This window comes from Nannospalax galili, unplaced genomic scaffold (genome assembly GCF_000622305.1).
Source record: "Nannospalax galili isolate Female #2095 unplaced genomic scaffold, S.galili_v1.0 scaffold828, whole genome shotgun sequence".
Classification (NCBI taxonomy): domain Eukaryota; kingdom Metazoa; phylum Chordata; class Mammalia; order Rodentia; family Spalacidae; genus Nannospalax; species Nannospalax galili.
Genome location: NW_008359075.1, coordinates 504,818 through 525,648, shown reverse-complemented (window position 1 = coordinate 525,648; position 20,831 = coordinate 504,818). Strand labels below are relative to the sequence as shown.

At 35.8% G+C, this 20,831-nt stretch overlaps 1 protein-coding gene across 5 annotated transcripts in view; it reads right to left on the bottom strand.

The window, feature by feature from the left end:
* Nucleotides 1-10,957: 10,957 nt before the first annotated feature.
* Nucleotides 10,958-20,831, bottom strand: part of Chl1 (cell adhesion molecule L1 like) — a 206,838-nt gene continuing 196,964 nt past the window's right edge. For 4 of the 5 annotated variants that reach the window (XM_029558428.1, XM_008822695.1, XM_008822697.2 and 1 more), the window contains 4 exons: nt 20,572-20,733; nt 19,594-19,725; nt 17,591-17,663; nt 10,958-14,622 (listed from right to left, as the gene is read on the bottom strand). In XM_029558428.1, coding sequence (XP_029414288.1) covers nt 14,406-14,622; nt 17,591-17,663; nt 19,594-19,725; nt 20,572-20,733 — 584 coding nt within the window. In that variant the 3' untranslated portion in view covers nt 10,958-14,405. The remainder of the gene's footprint in view (nt 14,623-17,590; nt 17,664-19,593; nt 19,726-20,571; nt 20,734-20,831) is intronic. The other variant, XM_029558430.1, reaches the window with a different exon arrangement.

Sequence of the window (20,831 nt, the reverse complement as noted above, 5' to 3'; positions counted from 1 at the left end):
AGCACCATTTGTTTTATTTTTGAAAATTGTGGAGGAACTTCTTTTTTTTTTACTTTACTCCAATATTATCACCCTTGTATTCATGTGTGTCATATGTGAACTTATCACAACTACAAGAATCTATAATGTGGATTTTCTTGTATTTTGGCAAACCTGAGAATTAGGAAAGAATTCTTCCTTTTGGATAAGTTCTATTTTTTTAATATATGCTAATAAAAGCTTCTTATTATTTTTGGTTTTGTGTGTGTATGAGTGTATTACCTGTATGCATGTTCTATTTTAAGGACAAAGTAGTAATGTAGGTACTTTTCATCTGCAGAACTGGGTTACTGGGTACCAGGTTCTACAGGGATGTCAACTTTCCTGTTCATCTCGTTATACACTAGGTGTCACCATAGCTCAACACTAAGTTTTTGTGACAAGAAGGAATATGGAGGATCCTGTGAAATAAAATAGTTTAGAAGGGATTCACAAGTAATCTGCTATGGGCATGCACTTTAAAACTGCAGGGGAGATAAGAAATAGCATAGTTGTGAGTTGGGAACCATTTCTAGGTATTGAAGGATTTGAGAAAGCTCTATGTTGTTTATTCCAGTGCAGAGAGATTTTCTTTTGGGCTTTGTAGGGAATCGTGAGCAAATGCCTTTTTCTGTCCCAGGACCACAATAGGTACAAAGCAAATTCCAAACTATTTCATGACTTCTTAGAGATACCCTCCCCCCAAGATTAATGGATAATTGTCACAATTTAAAAAAAAAGTAAATTCCATAGATCAAATTTTTCTTGTCTAGCATTTTTGGAGGTAAAAAAATCATTTAAAAATATTTAGCAAATATTGTAGTCCATTGAAAATTTTTGTTATTTTGAAGGTTGTGTTGTGTCCCTGTGATCCCAGGACAAGGGAAAGGGCTACTGCAGGGTCCATGACAACCTCAGCTACACTGTGGAATCCTGTCTCAAGACAACAAACAAACAAGTCTAAATTACCATGATATGAAAGTCTAGAAATTATAAAAATAAGAATTGTTTTCACTCTTAAAGTCAACTCAGCACTTCTTTTAAAAAGAATATTTAAAGAATTGGTGAAACACCAAAATATTTTCTTTCTGAAATTTTTCTCACCTTTAACTACTTATTTTTAATCTGACACATTTTTATAGGACCTTGATTCTTGAGGTGTATTTCCCTGGTCAACAGCAGCATTCGCACCTAGTTTATTAAAAGTGAAACTTTTTACACTGTAATTCAGTTTTTCTGTTTTCCTGCATGTACACTTCTGATGCTACAGAGACCTGAAGAGGGAGCTGGATTCCATGGAGCTGGAGTTACAAATGGTTGTTAGCTGAAGTTGGGTGCTGGCAACTGAACCCAGGCCCTCTTCAAGAGCAGCAAGTGCTCTTAACACTTGTGACACCTCACTTTCGTAACATAACATATTTTAACAAGCTTGCCAGGTGAAGGGGCTGCCTGGTGTTATTTCAGAATATTAATATAGGAGGTGAACATCCATATAAAAGTGTTCAGTGTTTAGGAATTGAAGTTAAACTTCCACTTGATTTTAAAATTAATACTTTATAATACATTTCAAATCAGATTTCTCTTAATTACCTTTCTTGAAAATATTTGAAACTTATTTCAATGCCCCATTCTTCACTACAAAATCAATAAAATGACTGTTACTATTTTCTTAATTTGTAACTTTTATGAAAATCTTTATTTAAAATTCCATAATGTCACACTGGTTGTGGCAGTTACTCTTCTAAGACTTTTACACATTTTGAGGCTGGGTGTGGTGGCACATGCCTTTAATTCCAGCACTTGGAAGTCAGAGGCTGGTAGATCTCTGTGAGTTTGAGGCCAGCCTGGTCTACGTAGCAAGTGCCAGTCCAACTGGGGCTACAGGGAAACCCTGTCTCAAAAAGACCAAAAAGAGATATTTACATACTTAAACTCACTTTGATTTTATAGCAGGCATAGGATATGGTATGCGTTTAGCTGTCTTTCCAGAGCTGTGACATACAGCAGAGGTAAAAAAGAAAGTTTTCTTTTGTTAAATTCACAATTCAGAAGCTACTTTTCCTCCCAATGGTTTATGCACTTTTCCAAAGATCTTTCTTCCTTCTCAAAGACTTAACTTCCCTCACAATGACCTGCTTTCTTTCATTAGAGCCTATCTCCCAATGTTTCCACTACCTCCACTAGTACCGCAGACTACCACCACCTTTTAACATATGGTCTTCTGGGGAGACATTTAAATACCAAACCACAACAGAATGCTGTTAGTATCATATTTAAATATTTTATATATTTTTATTTTATTTAAGAGTGTATCGCCTGCATGTAAGTGCACCAGAGACCTGCAACATCTGAGTCGTCCGGTCAGAAGAGGGCTCGACTCTGCTGGAGCTGGAGCTAGGGACAGGTGTTAGCTGCCATGTGGATTCTGAGAACCGAACAGTCCTCTGTAAGAGCAGCCAGTGCTCTTAATCGCTGAGCCATCTCTCATCTCCAAGGTGCCAATATTTTTATGTATAATTTATACATTGGGAAATGTGTTATTATGTATCTGAGTTATTAATGTATGTCATAAAGAGCCTAAGAAATCTCAATTTGTTTTGAAATATGTAATTATGTAAATAATTCAAAGGTCACTTTCATCTGTTTCTACCAAAATTTAAAATGTTAAACGGTGGAACCTCTTATTCATATCCTTGGTATTATATAAAAAAGATGGTTTTATCACACTATATTAAGACTTAGAACACATTATTCAAAATTAACAATGGCCTAAAATTTTCACGCTTTCATTGAAGAAAGTCATTGATAATTAGGAGGAGACAACAAATTAGGAGTGGAAGATGTATAATTAAATCTGTAGAGCATACATTTAAATAATAAGTGTAATATAAAATAAGTAAAATTATTTAAAGGGGAAAACAATAAGAACAACAACAACCAAACCAAAAAAAACCCAGCAACAACAACAAAAAAAGCCAAAAACTGATAACAAAACTAAATTGCCTATAAGACACTTTTCTAAGGCAGTTTACAATATTTTGAAACACTTCCATCTAGTGGCTGAATTTTTAAACTACATCCTTTATTAAAATACAGTTGTATACATTGCTACTTCCGCTGTTAAAATAAACATGAGCATGAATTGTAAATTCTAAAATTTAATTAAAACATATTTATGCCCATATTCTATCTAAGAAATTTTATAGTATGGACACTTTATTCATGAAATAATCATCATATTAATATTTAATCCACAATCATCATTCAAATATATACAGTATCACAGCTAATTTCATTGTGTGGAAATTACCAGTACTTACCAGGGAAGCATATTGCACTGATTTCTGCAATCTCAATGTCTTAGGTGCATGTTACTTTGTTGTCACAGAAAACATTGAAGTTTCTAGCAAAGCCTATTAAAAGACAAGTAGAAGTTTCATCCTAGATGTGCCACTTAGGCTTGGGCAATTCACAGACAATCTCTGTATGTGACCACTTGTGGAACTCTATACTTGCCTCTGTCTCTTGAAAAATAAGCTTTTTTGATAAGTGGTGACTTGGATACGTGTCTATAGGTTTAAAGATCCATATTTTGTACATAGTAAGAAATTAGGCTTCTCAAATTACATTTGGTAGCATTGGAGTTTTCTCTAAGACCTATGACCTCTTCAGATAGGTGTATTTGGCTACATTTACAGTACCACACATGAGTTTCCTCCCATTGCATGGGGGCTTTAAGTTCAATTGGGTAGCTGTTGATTACCCCCAAGATAAAAGTACCACTACTTGACCAATGTTGTTGTTTGATGTGGGTTTTAGGCCTTGAAACTGGGGTTGGACTATTGATTGAGGTTCTCCCTTAGCAGCTTGAGTAGTGCTCTCCAAGCTATGAGAGCTAGCCTTCAGGGGAGGTGGTGTCCAGGTCAGTTCCAGCTTCATTTCTCCAAATCCTGTGTCCAAAGTATGTCCTCTCTTCAGCAACAGGGTCTTACCATACATACATGATAACCCTTAACACAAATGACAGAATGTATGGGAGACAATCAAGACTCTGGGAATAGCCTGTGTAATTTTGGGAGTCTCTTGGACTACCCTGGCCAACAACTCAAAGGAAAGTTTCGCCTGTCTGACCCTGTTTCTTGTTATGTAGCCTTCAGCTATACACACGGAGTCATGTAGAGGTATTATCTATGTGTAATTTTTCAGTAGGTTTTTGGACTAATACAATTCCCTCTGTTTATTATACTATATAGGCACTATTTATCTGTCCTCTTTCTCTCCCTGTCTTATCCTCCCTCTATACCCTCCACATTTAAAGTGTTCCCATTTTCCCCATTTCTCCCTTAATAATTTCTGTCTACTATGGTTCCATCTCCCTTGAGTTCTTTCTTCCCTTTTAGTCACATAGTTCCTTGTATAGCCCTTTATCTTCCCCTTCCATTTAACTACCCCCTCTTTATACATTTTCCCCTTATTAACACCTATTCTTCTCTCTCAGGTTCTTTCTTTCCTTTTACCTCCCTGGCTTCTTTCCATTTTCCTGATTCCCGAAGTTATATCAGGTTATGCACTCACTTACAAGGATTTGGAGCTAGGATGCACAAATGAGGGAGAACATGTGTATTTTGTTTTCTGAGTCTGTTATTTCATTTGTTATAACAGTTTCTAGATGCATCCATTTACCTGAAAATTTCATTATTTCATCTTTCTTTACTGCTAAGTAGAACTCCATTGTGTAAATATACCACATTTTCCTTAACCACTTGTCAGTTGAGGGGCACTTAGGTTGCTTCCATCTCTTAGCTATTGTGAAAAGAGTAGCACCAAACATGGCCATACCTAAATCTCACTGAATGTAGAACAAGGGATGAAGAGAACACTAATGCATCCTTCAGTTCTCATCAATGAAGAACCCTCATGCGACAGAGGGCCAGTAACACAAAAGGTTACAAATGGCTAAAACTCAGAGAATATGAGTCTGCAGACGGTGAGTCCCTGGACAGAACTCTGATATTAAAATACACATACCCAGGGCTCAGGGACCCTAGGGGAAAAGTGGGGCACAAAGACTGTAAAAACCAGGGAGGAAGTACATGACCATGAGGAAACAGTCCTACAGGTTCCTGGGACTCTTCTCATAGGAACCTACAGCAATGGTGTCAGCATGCACAAAACCCACGCAAACTCCAGCAGAAAAACACAAAACACAGAAATGAGGAAATGAACAGCAGACCCCAATCTTAGTTGAAGAATTATTGGCAGCTGAATTACTGCCGGGTGAGAAAGAGCTGATCTTAAAGGAAGGGACTCTAGATGGGCTGACTACACTTCAGTGGATGAACTTGCACTGAGGGACATCTGAGGACACTAACTTGACATGATAGGCCTTAACACAAATGACAGAATGTGTGCACTCCAGTGGGGGTTATGGGAGGGTGCCAAAGGGGAGGAAGATGTAAAGATTATTTTCTGTATGAAATACACAAAAATTCAATAAATTTTTTTAAAAGGCAAAGTATGTTTAATAGAATTATTGTGAACTCACAAGTGAAAACACTAGATTAAGGCAGCCACTCAAGCTACAATAAACTGATTCTGCTACATTTAATTTTTTAAAAGACCGAACCCAGAAATAAAATAGTCATTCTTTGGCTTTTACTCAGGCCTTCTGAAGGTTGTTTTATGCTATGTGTGAGCTGTGTAGGACCCTTTATAATTCTAACTATGTATTTTAAAATATTTTATTTATTGTTTTTATTTATGTGTATGTGTGTATTGCCTGCATGTAGGTAAGTGCACCAGTATCGTGCAATGCCCACAGAGGATATAAGAGACTGTTGAATCCCCTGGAACTGGAGTTACAGACAGTTGTTAGCTGTTATGTGGGTGCTGGAATTCGAACCTGGGTCTTCTGCAGTGTTGTTAACCTCAGAGCCATCTCTCCAGCCCCAATTCTAACTATATTAAAATATAAATATTAAAACATAACTCAGTGTGCTTTGGTAAGCAGATTATACTTATTTTACTATGATTTATTGATTATTTTTCTAATTTTTATAGGTATTTTATACAACAGATTTTGCATCCAGTATAAACTAGGAGCAATTCTCATCATGATGACACTGAACCTAAGACAAAATTGCTGCTCCCAGGGAATGTAGATTGTGGTGAGAAAGGAGAAGAATAAAATCACATAAACTAAAAATTAGTATAGTAATGATTGTCATGAGGAAATAAAATTAAATAATATAATAGGGCCTGGATATTTTTGATTTGCTAACCAGAAAACTTTTTCATGAAGAAATTATTTTTAAGCAGACAAGTAAATGACAATAGGCCTGTTAAAAGAAGATTTGGAAAAGAAAATTTTAGACAGTAAGAACAGTGATTGCAAACCTTTTTGACATACAAATCATCTTTGGTGAGATCTAGATACAGAGAGGGGCAGAGGAATCAAAACTTTGCCTTGTAGCTATAGTCTGTCAGGAAAAACTAATTTATAGTATCATATGGTTGGAATTTGGGTTTAGTAAAAATTAATTAACTGAAATTATACATATGATATTCCTACACTGACTGCATAATGTTCACAAAGATGATTTTATAGGTTGAAGAAGTGAGTAGGGACAGAGTAAGGTCAGTGTAAGGAGAATGGTGTTTCTGCCCTGGTAGGTAGAAGGCTGTAGTGACAGCAGTGGAGAAAGATAATTGATGTAAAATCCATTTCATATGTGGCATGTGGAAAGTGGATCTAGAACAAAAAAAAGAGGGTTCAAGAATGACTCATTTTTTTTAAATTTATATTTATTATTTGACCATTTCATACACGTATACAAAGTAATCATGTCCACTCCTCTTCCAACCCCTTTCAGGAGAAAATACACTTCTCCTTTCCAAATTCATGCTTTCCTAGTATCAGTGTGTCTATATTTTTATTATTTTTAAGCCAGAGTCCAGTTAGTGTTGCTGATGTGAATGTCATCCACATAGACAGGGAGAATCTGCCAGTGGCTACAGTACTAAAGAGAGTGACTTTCCCTCACCCAGCAACTATGAACTGACTACAGTTTCTCAGCTAGGAGTGGGGCCTTTGGAGTTCCACCCCCCCTTCTTTGTGGAACTTTTAATTTTAATTTTATGTGTCTGTGTTTTGCCTGAATGCATGTAAATGCACCATGTGTGTGCAACAGCCATGAAAACCAGAGGAGGGCACTGGATCCACTGGAATTTGAGTTACAGACAGTTCTTAGACTCCATGTGGATGCTGGGATCTGAGCCTGGATCCTCTGCAAGAGAAGTCATGAAACCATCTCTAAAGCCCCTTTTCTTTCTTGTACTTAAGATTGAACCTAGAGCCTCATACAACACGTGGAATTTTTAAGTGGCTTGATCTTATGTAGGTCTTGAATAAGTAACCACCGCTGTTGTGAGTTGATGTGTGTAACTGACAGAGGTCAGCGTTTCACAACACTCCTCCCCATCTTCTGACTCTTTGTTTTCTGTCTCCAATTATGTGTTCTTTGAGCCTTGGAGAAGTGGGGTTGGTTAGAGTTACTGGTTGGATTATGGAATCACACACTTCTATTTAGAACACTGTGGCAAGAAAAGTTGGGACCACAAACAGCTTGCTTCCGTACATATGGCTTGATATTCTCTCAAAGGCCTTCAGAATTTGTAATATCTACCTAGTGTCTCTAGATCTTTCATTCAACATATATGCAATAAATGCTCACCAGATAAAAGGTGTTGTGCTAGGTGGTTAGTATGTCCAGCAAAATAAGGAAGATGAATTCCTTGTGTAAATTGGAGCTTCTAAACTCACAGAAAAAAATAAAGATGTACTCAAGTAGCTATCAATGCAACTAAAACTGCAAGGTGATTAGTGCTTTTAAAAAAGCAACAAAATCAGAGATATGTGTACACTAAATATAGAGAATTGATCTAGTTATGATAGTCTTGGAAGACTTTCCTAAAGAAGTTGCATTTAACTTGAACACAGATCAGTGATTCTGTGACCAGAATTTTTTTTTAATTAAATGTCTTAAGACAGGAAGGAATTTGGTGGAAACCTGGAACCGAAAGCAGGTTTAGCTTGGGTTCTAACAGCAGCGTCTATAGCCTTTGCTCTGTAAGATGTTTATTCATGTACAAGGCAAGAGGGAAAAAGCAGAGACAGGAAAGACACAGACCCAAAGAAGGGTGTGCTTGAGTTGCTCACTGTTGACTGAAAATAATTGCATTATCACTTGAAACCATCCTGTATAAAGACAAAGGCAAGAATGCAGGACAGGGCAGAAGAGCATTGAACTTGAGCCAGCAGCTCCTTCTCATAGTGATGAGTGTTTTTCCATGAACTGTTAATGTCTCTGATTCCAGGTTGAACATCAATGGACTTTGGGCAGCCTTGAAACATTTCATGCCATTGTGCTAAGAGACCTTGACAAAGCACATCCTTAGCACAGTGGCAAGTTTCCACCAGCATTGATTGGTCAATCTCAGTCCACAAGCAGCTGCTTGCTCCAGCAGAAAATAACAGAAGAATCAAAGACGGAGACCTGGAGACTCCCAAGCAAAGCAAAAGATGACTGATAGAATCCTAAGACTAGGACGGAGAGAAGACAGAAGACTGGGGCAAAGGGGAACTGAGGAGCAAAGTAGGAAGCTGAGCATTCAGGACATTGAGTTGATGGAAGGCTTCTGCTTTTTAAATAAAAGAAATGGAAAGCTGTTCTCTTTTTATATGTTCATAGCAGAGAAACAATGTAAATAGATTTGCAACTTAAAAAAATTCACCATCCAGGGCTAGAGAGATAGTTCCACTGTTCAAAGAAACTCTTTCAGAGGTCCTGAGTTCAGTTTTCTCTACCCACATCAGGCAGCTGTAATTTTAGCTCCAAGGAATCCATCACCCTCTTCTGGCTTCTGTGGGTACCTGCACATATGTGGCATACAGTCGTAAACACATGCACACATACACATAAAGAAAAAAAAATGAAAATATGCTTTTAAACATCATCCTCTGTGGATATTGAATTATAGATTAGAAGGGAAGCTAGCAGATACAGAAAGATTCTTCAGCAAAGGATGGCCCAGCCAGTATGTTCATGGAGTAGAAAAGGGGCAAATTCTGAAAAGAAAGGGGAAAATATCAAGAGAATGTGGTAAGGTGTACATCATGGGGTCCAGGAACAGCTCTCCATGGACACTGATGGCTTCATTTCAGCTTGAGTAATGGAATGGATACTAAATAGGGACCCTAGTCACTGAACAGTACAGTGGCAGGGAAAACGGCTTTAGAAGAGAAAAACTGAGCATTCATTTTTGACACACTGAATTTTCCATTTTTTTTTCTGACAGTGAAATCCATATGTAAAAATGTCAGATTTCAAAGACTCCTAGACTACAAATAAGTTGAAATCATTTGTCTTCACATGACAACTGAAGTATTGGATGGATAAAACAATTTAGGTAGATAATAGCATGAGAAAGAAAACTTCAGATAAATCTGCAAAGTAAATGCAACCTCTGGTATATTTGCATACCATATTTTTTGGCAATTTGAGGCATATAAAATATACCAATTTTGTTATTTTATGTCAACATTTAAACTATTTTTATAAAAATCTTATTTTTTAGCATTTCTAACAGGCTACAGAAGAGTAAGGAAATTAAAATTAAAACATGAACTAGAATGATAATTATGAACCTGGGTTTAGAAATCAAAGGGGCCTGGGTTTAACTTCCTGACCTAGATCACACTTGTGTTATTTATTGGCTTACTTAACTTCCTTGTTTCCTAATTCAACAATCTTGAAATGATGTTTTAAGGTTAAATGTGCTCATGTACCAAAATGAATATGAAAGTATACTTTAGTATATGAAAAGATTTTCAGTATCACAAAATTCAGTAGTGTCTGCCAAAGAAGATCAGGCAGCCCAAATTTAAAAGACCATGTGAGAGTCATCTCACATCTATTTTGAAAGTACAGGATATTGGATATTATCTTGAAAGAGGCAATGCAGGGAATATAGAAATGGCTCAAATATTAAAAGCTCATTGCAGAACATTGGAGTTTGGTTCCCAGGACATATACCAGGTGACTCACAATCAGCTACCTATAACTCCATTTCTTGGGATCTGATGCCCTTTTCTGGTCTTTAGGGTCACCTACACTCATATGCATGTAACCACACATACACAGACAGAAGCACAGACATACATACACAAACACACAACAATACATTTAAAAAAAATTTTTAAAGGTATCACTTCACTTTTCTGAAATACAAAACAGATGAAAATATAATCATTTTAGGACCTGACGAGATGATTTAGAGGTTAACAGCACTGTATGCTCTCGCAGGGGACCTGTGTTCAGTTCCCAGCATCCACATGGCAGCTAAAAACTGACTGTAACTCCAGTTCCAGGGGAACCAACTCCCTATTCTGACCTCTGTGGGCACTGCAAGACAGGGGTGCACTTACGCCTGTAGTGTAATACACTCATACACAGAAAATTGCCTACTATTAAATGTAGGCAATACACTCATACACAGAAAATAAAAATAATAAAATAATTTTTAAAATAAAATATATTCATTTTAAATATATCTGTCATACTAAAAACTTGGTTGGTATATTTTGCAGATGTTGATGAAATCAAATAGTCTCCAAGAAAATACAGTGATAACAATAAAATATTTTACTGATACCACTTTCAAATGACTGTTTCGTACTTCATTTCTAGATATTGCAGAATCAGCAAGCTCTGAGGATAAAGTGGATATCTAAATTCCGAGTCTCCTTAAATGGGTAGAAAAGAATACAAACATCTTTAGAGTACATGAAGTTGAACTTTTATTTGGAAAGCTGAATTTCATGTGTAATGAAAATAGTTTTGAACTATACATATCCATAAGCATAATACAAACACCAATCTACAGTACAAACACATTTTAATGAAGATCTACTATGAACATTACCCTACACAAAAAGGAAAAAGTGACCAGGTGAACCTGCTCCATGTACCTTCTGTCTCTTTGAGAATGCAATTAACTTAAGACACAAAACAAAATGTTAGTTCCACCCTACTTGTTTCACTATAGGATCACTGGGGAGATCTACTACCACAGACTACAGACAAACCAGTCCCACTAACCTATTTAAAGTTGTTACACAAATTATACATTAGTGGCATGTAAACATATTTAGGGTTTCAATTGGCAATTATGTTTCAAATACTTAGAAAAACACACCATCATTTTTCATTATTGTCCTCTCTTCATCTCTTCCATGAGTATAAAATAGGAAAAATATTATTTGAGACTTCCAGTGTAATTCCATTGTGCTTTACATTTTTATAAACATGGGTACATCTAAAATATCAGATGCCTTTGTACCAATAGAATAAATCCACCAATTTCACATTTCTTATAAATATGCATGCAGAATTAGTGGAGAACATTTTGTATAGCAAAGACCCTGCTTAATTTTCTTCTGATTAATCATTTTCAATGGCATGTGCAAATCATACTGCTCAGTGAACTGTAGATTTACTTTGTTTTCCATAGATGTGTTTTTCTATAAAAATATATTTATGTGCTCAGAGGAAAAAAGCTGAGTTGGTGTACATGTGGGGTTGACTTTTTGAGACATAATTTGAGAATAGGTTCAATGATGAAGTTAGAAGGCATCTTAGATTTTAACACTTTTACATTTTTTTCATACAAAAGAACACCCTGTGATAATGACCATTAGCACTTTATAGCAGAGAGATTTTGAATCTAAGCAATTCAGCAACTTACCTAAAGTTTATGTATAAAATCAGTACTGGAAGAGGAAACATTTTCCTGACCCTCGGAAAGCTCATTATGAATTTATCCTCATCAACAATCCTTGAGATTATATGCAATCGGTTACATTAAAATCATATTGCCATTAGACTACAGAAAGTTACTGTAAAATCAAATAAGAACTAAGCTCTACATTTTAGCAGCTGCCTCTTCACCCAGTGGGCATTTTCCAAATAATTATTGTCCATTTATAATCAACATTGCACATCACTGAATATATCACTCATTTTCTGAGAGGAAAAAAAACAAAATCCATTTATCCTAACTGGATTTTTAAAAATTTAAAACACATTGAGTCATTAAACATATGAATAATATAATTCTATAATTAAAATCTGGGAAGTCACGGACCTTCTTCTGCTTCCCTGAAGATACTCGTCAGAATGCAGCTAAGTAGCAGAGAGGAGAAGGTGACAGAAGACAACAAAAGGGTAAAATTCGTTCATTCACAAAATATGATTAAAAACACCCTTTGTTTATGAAAGAGCTGAAGAATAATGAAGTGCATTAAGAACACAAATTTCAACATTTCTGTCAAAATGATTTAAAATTTGTGAAATTCTTAATGAATCTATTCTAAATTTTTATATATGATTTTCAACCATCATGACCCTTTCAAAACTACATTTTCACTAATGGCAAAGAAGAGGAAGAAAAATAACAGAATTAAACTTGTTGGTAACAAACTTCACTTCCTGGAGCTCAATACCACAGTTCCTCCCAGATAAGTCAGTGCAGATTGATGGTTTTTCTTCCAGAAGAGCTGTGTCTTGGAAATCAGATGTGTATAGAGTTCAAATTCCACTGATAGATGTTTGGATCCTTACACTTACAAGGGTTGTGGGACACAGATGCCTTTGTCCTTTGAATTTTAATTCTAGGAGAGTGGTTAAATTTTGAGTCCAGGAACTATGGGTTTGAACAGAACATGCTTTTTCCCTTCCTATGTATTTTCTAAGGACCCATGAGGTTAAAAAGGATACTACATGTGCATTATTGCATTGATCATTATAAATGTCCTCAACTTTAATACCCAAGCAATATAATGGGTCACATTAACTAAGTGTGAAGAATTAATAGCAAACATCAACAATTACAAAAACTAAAGTAAAAATCTCTGAGTTAATATCCCTTTACATAGTTAATAAGTTTTTGATAATGCTAAAATGTTCCATTGAGAAGTTGAACACTAAATTTTATTTTATGTATGTATATTCCTTTCTACCATTTCTAAAACATTCCCATGTGTCATTTTAAATGCCCTGGTAGCCACATGCCAAGAACAAAATTCCCTGAATCTGTATTTTGACAGAAGAAAAATATAGAAATGAAATCAATAAAACCAGTACAAATACATTTAAAATGTAATATAAACAAATGGATGTATAATAGTGTCTTCTTTCTGTATTGAGAACTGGGTGTCTACTCCAAAACTTATTTTGAAGAATTTGGAAGCATTTCCCTCAATATTTATGCCATAGTTTAAATTGAGACAATTGAAAGGGAAGCAATATAAGAACAAAGTTCAAAGGCTTCACATAGTCTTCAATTGTGGAGCAAAGGAGTGTTTTGAGTGCCCTGGGAGGATGAAAATGGCAAGTCTATACTTTAGCTGTACAATCATGCCTATTAATGTTCTTTTAACCACTTCAAAGTAAAACACTATATCTTAAACTGGGTAAATATTAACATAATATGTACAATGCATTCATGAAATATATTTAAACATACCATTATATAAACATAAAGGTAGAAAGCAATCAGCATAGAAATAAAGATATTAAATAGGACCTTGAACATTTTATGTCTGTTCTTCATAAAATAACCCTCTGACCTCCACTCCCTTCACAGTACAAGTTAGTCCAAGTGAAAAACCAAATAAAAATGTCATAACAGGTAGAAATAAAAAATTAATGCTGAACTTGAAACCATTATAACTCTGCTTAAAGATGACAATCTCTGGGCAAATAGGAGCTCAATAAATACTAGTTGTTTACTCACCTAAGTCTTTTCTTACTAAAGTTTTAAATAATAAATTTAGACTGCATTGATTCAAAGAATTTTTTAATAACACATTTATATTTCTTTTTACATTTTAAATAACCAGTTTGTTTGCTTACAATCTTTTAACCTGCAGTGAAGCAAAGTCACTAAGACAGTTTTCAGAAACTGCATACAATTGTACATCCAGAGATAAACCCACAAGGTAGCAACATCTATGCACACATACTGAATCGTACAACCAGGCAGATATGGAGTATGCTAAATGGGTCCTTTGAGTTCAATCAAAGTGGATCTAAATAGGATTTGTTTTTGTTCTGCTTTTTGAGCACCTGAAAACAAAACACAAAATAAAAACACAGGCCTGAAGTACTTGGTGGTTGATTTTTTTTTTTTTTTTTTGAAGGCAGTGCTATTTTTCTGAGCAAAATTTAAGGATGCCAGCCTCTGCACAAAACATGTTTCCATTCCTATGTAAAAGTTCTCGATCCTTTGAAAAGTAGGGCTAGCTAGCCATGTTGTATGTGTTGGGTTTATGCCCGAAGTGGAAATGTTGCTGTAGAACTTCCGTTGCTTTCGACAGACCCCTTCTCCTTAGACCCAGCATAGGCGCCAATAAATGATCCATCTTCATTGAACAAAGCATGGTCTCCCTCTCCATACTCCACTAGGCTGTCTGCACTCTCTGTGGCCTGCATGTTCCTATTCAGGGACCGGACGCTTCCTTTAAGAGGTTTTTCATCGCTGTCACTAGAAAATAAAACAGATCCAAAACAGTTCCACAAGATCCAATGTTCATACAAAAAGCAAGGCTCATTCACAAGCGCTAATAGGTTCTAAAATTTTCAGGACATTCCTATTAACACAGAAGACAAGAGACATAAAGCGGGGATAACACTTCCACAAAAAAGTGTTTTTAAAAGCCATAACAATTTTCTTCATTCTGAGTAATCAAGGAACAATTTTCTGTTTTTCACAATGCTTCAGGAGCTACGTTTGGTGGAACATAGAGATTTAAGTCTAACACACAGAAGTAGAAGTAGCTATGGTACGGATACCTGTGTGCCCCCTAAATTCATATATGATGGTAATAAGGGTGCGGTCAATGGGAGATTGCCAGTCATGGAGACAGAGCCCTCCAGAATGGGAATACTACTCCCAGGAAAGAGATACAGAGACCTGCCTTGCCCCTTCCAGGGAACACAGGGAACAGGAGCCATCTACAAACAAGAAGTAACTCTCACCAGATAGTGAATATGCAGTTATACGGATCTTAGAATTTTCAGCCCTCACAATTGTGAGAAATACATTGTTGCTATTTCTAAGGCACCTAGTTTGTGACATTTCAAACAGCCACCTAGTGATCTAAGGCAGAGGACAGAGGTCACGTTCCTTTCCTTGTGAACTCTTGTTGCTTTCAGTCTTCACAATTTAATCTTCTGTCTTCCTTTTCTGATACACCAACTCCCATGTCCTTCTAAACATTTTTGCTTAGTATAATCAAACAAGGTCTGTTTCTTACAACAAATTCTATAATAAAATTGTTAAAGTACCCTAATTAGTGGGTCACCAATAGAAAGAGATATCTGGTATGATAGGGACTTGGGGAAAATGAAGGATGGAGCAAGGAGTGGAGGAGACTAAGAGGGTGAGGGGGGAGGAATGATCAAAGTATGTTATGTTTATATATATGAAGCTGTGGAAAAAAGAAAAAATAATTATGAACAACATAAATATACTATCAGGTGTGATTTTTGTTTTTTATAGAAAGGCTATCTGAGGTTATAAAATACCTATAAAATGATGTAATTTCTAAATTTCTGATTAAAATGTTTTTAAGCACCAGCTCCTAAGTGACTAGATGGTGAGGACAATCTGACATATCATTGGGAAAGGAAAAGCTTTGGGGGAGTGTTAGACATCAGCATAATGTGGGAGTTCTGAATGATGGCTCCAGAATTAGGACACTCTCGTTCCAAAAATAAAGCCAAACAAAAGATGTGGCATTGCCTTAGTGGCTAGGTAAGGAGTAGTCAAGATAAATATTCAAGGGCATAGCATCTAAGAAAATGACCGAGGCTATATGGGGAACACAGAGTTTGCTGATGAATGTGGTTGTTGGAAAAGACATTGGAAAACATAAACTGCTATGGAGCAGTGTGCGTGAAACAACATAGGGAGTGAAATGGTCTGGCTTTCTAAAGAAGATACAGCCTTCCTTCCTCCCTTCCTTCCTTCCTTCCTTCCTTCCTTCCTTCCTTCCTTCCTTCCTTCCTTCCTTTCTTCCTTCCTTCCTTCCCTCCTCCTCCTCCTCCTCCTCCTCCTCCCTCCCTCCCTCTCTCCCTTCTTTCCTGTCTCCCTTCCTTCATTCATTCCTTCCTCCCTTAATTTCTTCCCTGTCCCTACTCCCAATTTTCCATTTCTCAAGAAATACAAAAGTATAAAAGAAAACATCCAGTAAGCAGAAAAAGAAATGAACATAGATCAAAGCAGAGGTACAACATTGCTCAGATTTGTATCTGTTACTCCTGTAGGGCCAATGAAATCCTCTATATCTCCAGTTACAGAGATGGATCCAGAGATGAGCCAGTAAGGCTCATTTCTTGGTATGGATTCAAGGTCATATATGTTAATATCAATATAACTGAAATTTACAGTAACTTTCTTAGCTCCTATATACAGAGAATATACAGACGTTTTGACTAAAATATGGTGACATCTCAAGCAAAATAAGCTAAGAAATTGAGTGGATGGTAGAAAACAGAGAATTTAGAGTTAGGAGTTTTTGTTGTTTTTTTTTTTTTTGTGAGTATGAGTTTATCACCTACATGCATGTAAATGCACCCATGTCATCAATGCTCATGGAGGTCAGAAGAGGGTGTCAAATCCCCTGGAACTGGAGTTTCAGACAGGTGTCAGCTGCCATGTGGGTGCTAGAAATCAAACCCAGGTCCTCTGCAAGAGCAATCAGTGCTCTTAACCTCTAAACCATCTCTTCAGCTCTGAGAGTTAGGAGTTTTAATACTTTCCCCATTGCTACCTACCTTGAACTTGACCCCTGGTTGTGTTTCCCATGTCTTGTATACCCTTTTATACCCTTTTGCATTTGGTCATGAGGTGCACAGTTGTTATTAGTGACACAGAGGTTCATGCCCTAGTTTATCTCTTTTGGATGATTCTTTTTCCAGATACTTCTCTGGAAGAAATAATTCTCCCCCCTTGAGCTCTTTTATTATAATTTATTTTTAAAAATCTTTTTTTCCCCCAGAAGTCTAGAATTTCACCTTTGGAGGTGAACATGGCCAAATAGATGCAAGATTAATGCAACCCAAGTTCAGAAGGATAATACTAAAAAGTAGCTTAAAGATGTTTTGGCCCTTCCAAACAAATGCTCAGTTTATATAAAAGTAACGGCATGTGTTATGCACAAAGTTTCAACAAAAATGTCTCTCTGCCCATTACTTTACAACTGTAATTGTTAATACAGCTCCGACCTTGGACATAACAATTCAAGTATCATAAAATTGGATAAGATAAAAGTGGATAACATAAAAGAAGAAAGGAAGAAAAAGAAAGAAAGAAACAAACAAACAAAAATTATTTGATGTTAATTTTTATCAAGGGGTTGAAATATATTTCAGTAGTTTTAAGGACAATCTCAACACTTTGAATTAAACTGATGAAATTATTCAATTATTAAACACAAAGCTACATTTACCTGTATTCACCAAAAGTTTCATCTTTTACTGACTGAACTTCTGGATCTGGATGCAAATCCTCCTTTTCTTTCACTGAAACAAAAACTTAAAATGAGATTGAATGGAATGCAAAGACACTGTAAATAAATTTCAGCACTGCAGAAGAGAGGTGAATGGTGAAGAAACACTGTTCAGAAGTTTTTATATCAGCAATACTAGTTTTTCTGATGTTATGTCTATAACATATCATCTACTTTTCATTCAAACAGAAAAAGGACTTTTGTGGTTTCTAAGTATATGTTTTTAAGCTTGCAATATGTGGAGACCTTCATATTTCTCCTCCACATCATATGAGAATTTTGCCTTATTGGAAGAACCCAACTTAGACTGATTTGTCTATGAACACACAATACTAAATATTAATATTTTTCTCCAAACCTTTTGAGAATTTAATGGGCTCCTATGTGTCACAAAACCAATTGAAATGAAAAAAACTGTCAGTCATTATGACATTCTACATCAAGCTCTCATTCAAAACTAGTTAAGCCATCAAAATAATCAAGGTTAAGTTTGCATTTAAAGTAGAAGTTTATACAAGTGACTTCAAAGATCAATCAGTTGGATAAAGTGTTAAGCATAGGGACCTGTAGTCCATTGTCAGCATCCATATGGGAAGTGCAGATTTGATGGCACGTAGCTGTAATTCCAGCTCTGGAGAGGTGGATGTAAAAGCATCCCTAGGGCTTGCAGGACAACCAATCTAGCCAAATTTGCAAGCTCTAGGTCGTATCCAATACTGATGTGCGGCTTCCACTGCCACATGCGTACATGTGTATATGTACACCCCCCACACACACACACAAAACACAATCTAGATTTACTTGAGACACTGGAATGTGAGATTTGCTCTTCCTTTCCTTTCCTTTAAAAACTCAAGTGAACAAAACCCTGTCAAGACCGTTTTGACAACTACTTCCTAGGAGATTCCCTTATTTGTTTTATAACTAAAACACAGAATCTTTTTCTTTTAGGGGCATGGCTGAAGAAGCTCTTTAGAACACAGATGGATTCACATTTCACAGATGGTTATTTGTTGAGGATAATGAATGAGAAATGCTGTCTCTCTTTAAAGTTTCTGATAGATGACCTAGAACACTCATTAGTCACTGTGACCATAATAGTTCACATCTCAGACAAAAAAATGCAATGTACAATGATATAAATTATTCGTGCTGTTTCAGAAGAAACTTTAAAAATTGTGCTCATGATGGTTTATGCATATGAAAAATATTTGTTGGGTGGATGACAGACCAATAAGGAACAGTTCACTAATCTGAATATCATAATCTAAAAGCTGTGAGAGTTAAATATTCCACTCTTTGTAAAAGCATCATGCATCCAGAGGAAAATTAATAACAATGTGTATTTCTAAAGCAGAAGTTGAATGTGCAGTTCATTCTGCATAGTAATTGGAAATGTATTCTGGGCAATGGTCTGATCAACTCTAACAGAGCTGATTAGTTCAGCTAGTTTATTAGAATGTACCAGCACAAACAGCTGAGCCATATATTTAGAGAGAGAGTATATTGTATACAGATGAGCTTCTTTGGACATTAAAATATATGTGCTGAGCTTGGTGGCACATGCCTTTAGTCCCAGCATTTGAGAGGCAAAGAGCTAAATCTCTGTGTGATCAAGTCCAGCGTGGTCTATAAAGTGAGCAGACCCAACTTGGACTACCGGGAGCCTCTATCTTGAAAAGAGCAAAAAAAATTTCACTGAATAAAAAAAGTTTTTTGATATTTGACACTTTTGCGAATATAAAATATATATGTACATATTATGATCTTTGTTAGAGATTATATTAAATACTGAAAAGTAGCATAGAAACAATATCACAGATTAAGCATATTCTCTTTCCTTGGTTAATTTAGAGATATTTTCCCTCTAATATGTTGCATATTAAATGTATTGATATAAATTTTACTTACATGTGTAGAATGGCATTAAATAGCAGTTTTACCTGAATATTTTCCACCTCTGTTCCTCTTCACGAAGCAAACAGTTAAGAGTATTAATGTGAGAAGAGCAATTGCACACATTAGTCCAATAAACCAGCCTTGAGTGGAGATGTCATCATATAAGCCAGCATATTCTGTCACAGAGAGAAGTCACAACATTGAATGTTAGAAGTACTCCTTTATATTTTATAACTTTGAAGTTCAATCAGATATCATTTTAAAATAGATGATAGATGATAGAAGATAGATGATAGACAGATAATGGATAGGTGATGGATGGATAGATAGATGATAGATGGAGAAATAGATGATAGATAAATAAATATATAGGTGATAGATAGATTAGATAGATAGATAGATAGATAGATAGATAGATGATAGGCAGATGATAGGCAGATAGATGATAGATAGATAGATAAATAGATAGATAGATAGATAGATAGATGATAGATAGATTTTTATCTTTTCTTTGATTCAGAGGGAAAAGGTGATCTGAAAGGCATTTCATTGGTTTATTGGGGGTGAGCACTAGGAAATCATTATTTTCCCATTAAGAAAGGGGTTTTGTCAAGTTACATTTAGCTCTGAGGATGAAAATCAGAAAAGAGGGTGCAGTTAATGCAGAAGCAGCAGCAAGCAAGCAACAGCAAGCCTTCCTGGGTTTTAAGTAGGTCACCATGTGGCCTTCAGGAACTGTGGTTTGTTTCCGTTTTCCTTTTAGTTTTTGTTATTAACATTGGTAATTAACAGGATATACTTTCAGCAGATAACTCTGATAAAACTAGTAGACATTGGACCATTGTCTCAAATTTTCATATGATAATGTTGAAATGCTCTATATGCCAATAAAAATTGAAATTGGGGCTTTTATATCTAGTGTAGCCTACATTTTTACCTTTAATATAAAATGTATGTGCAATTAATCCATAGGACATGGGTGCATTTTCTAAGACTACCACCGACACAATCTTGTTTCTCACCTCTCCCTCTTGTCTCAATTACATCTTGAAAAATGCTATCGTTATCACCCCAATTCTTAGTCATTAGGCGAACAATATGTTCCGCTCCCGGCTCAAATACCTCTACAGGGTGAATCTTTTGAGTAAGATTTACTCCTTCTGTTATCTTCCTGATACCTTTACCTACGAAAGGTACACAGTTAAATCATATGAATTTTAATTACTGAAAGGCAGGACAAGAAATGTAAATACAAAAAAAAATATATATATATATCATTATT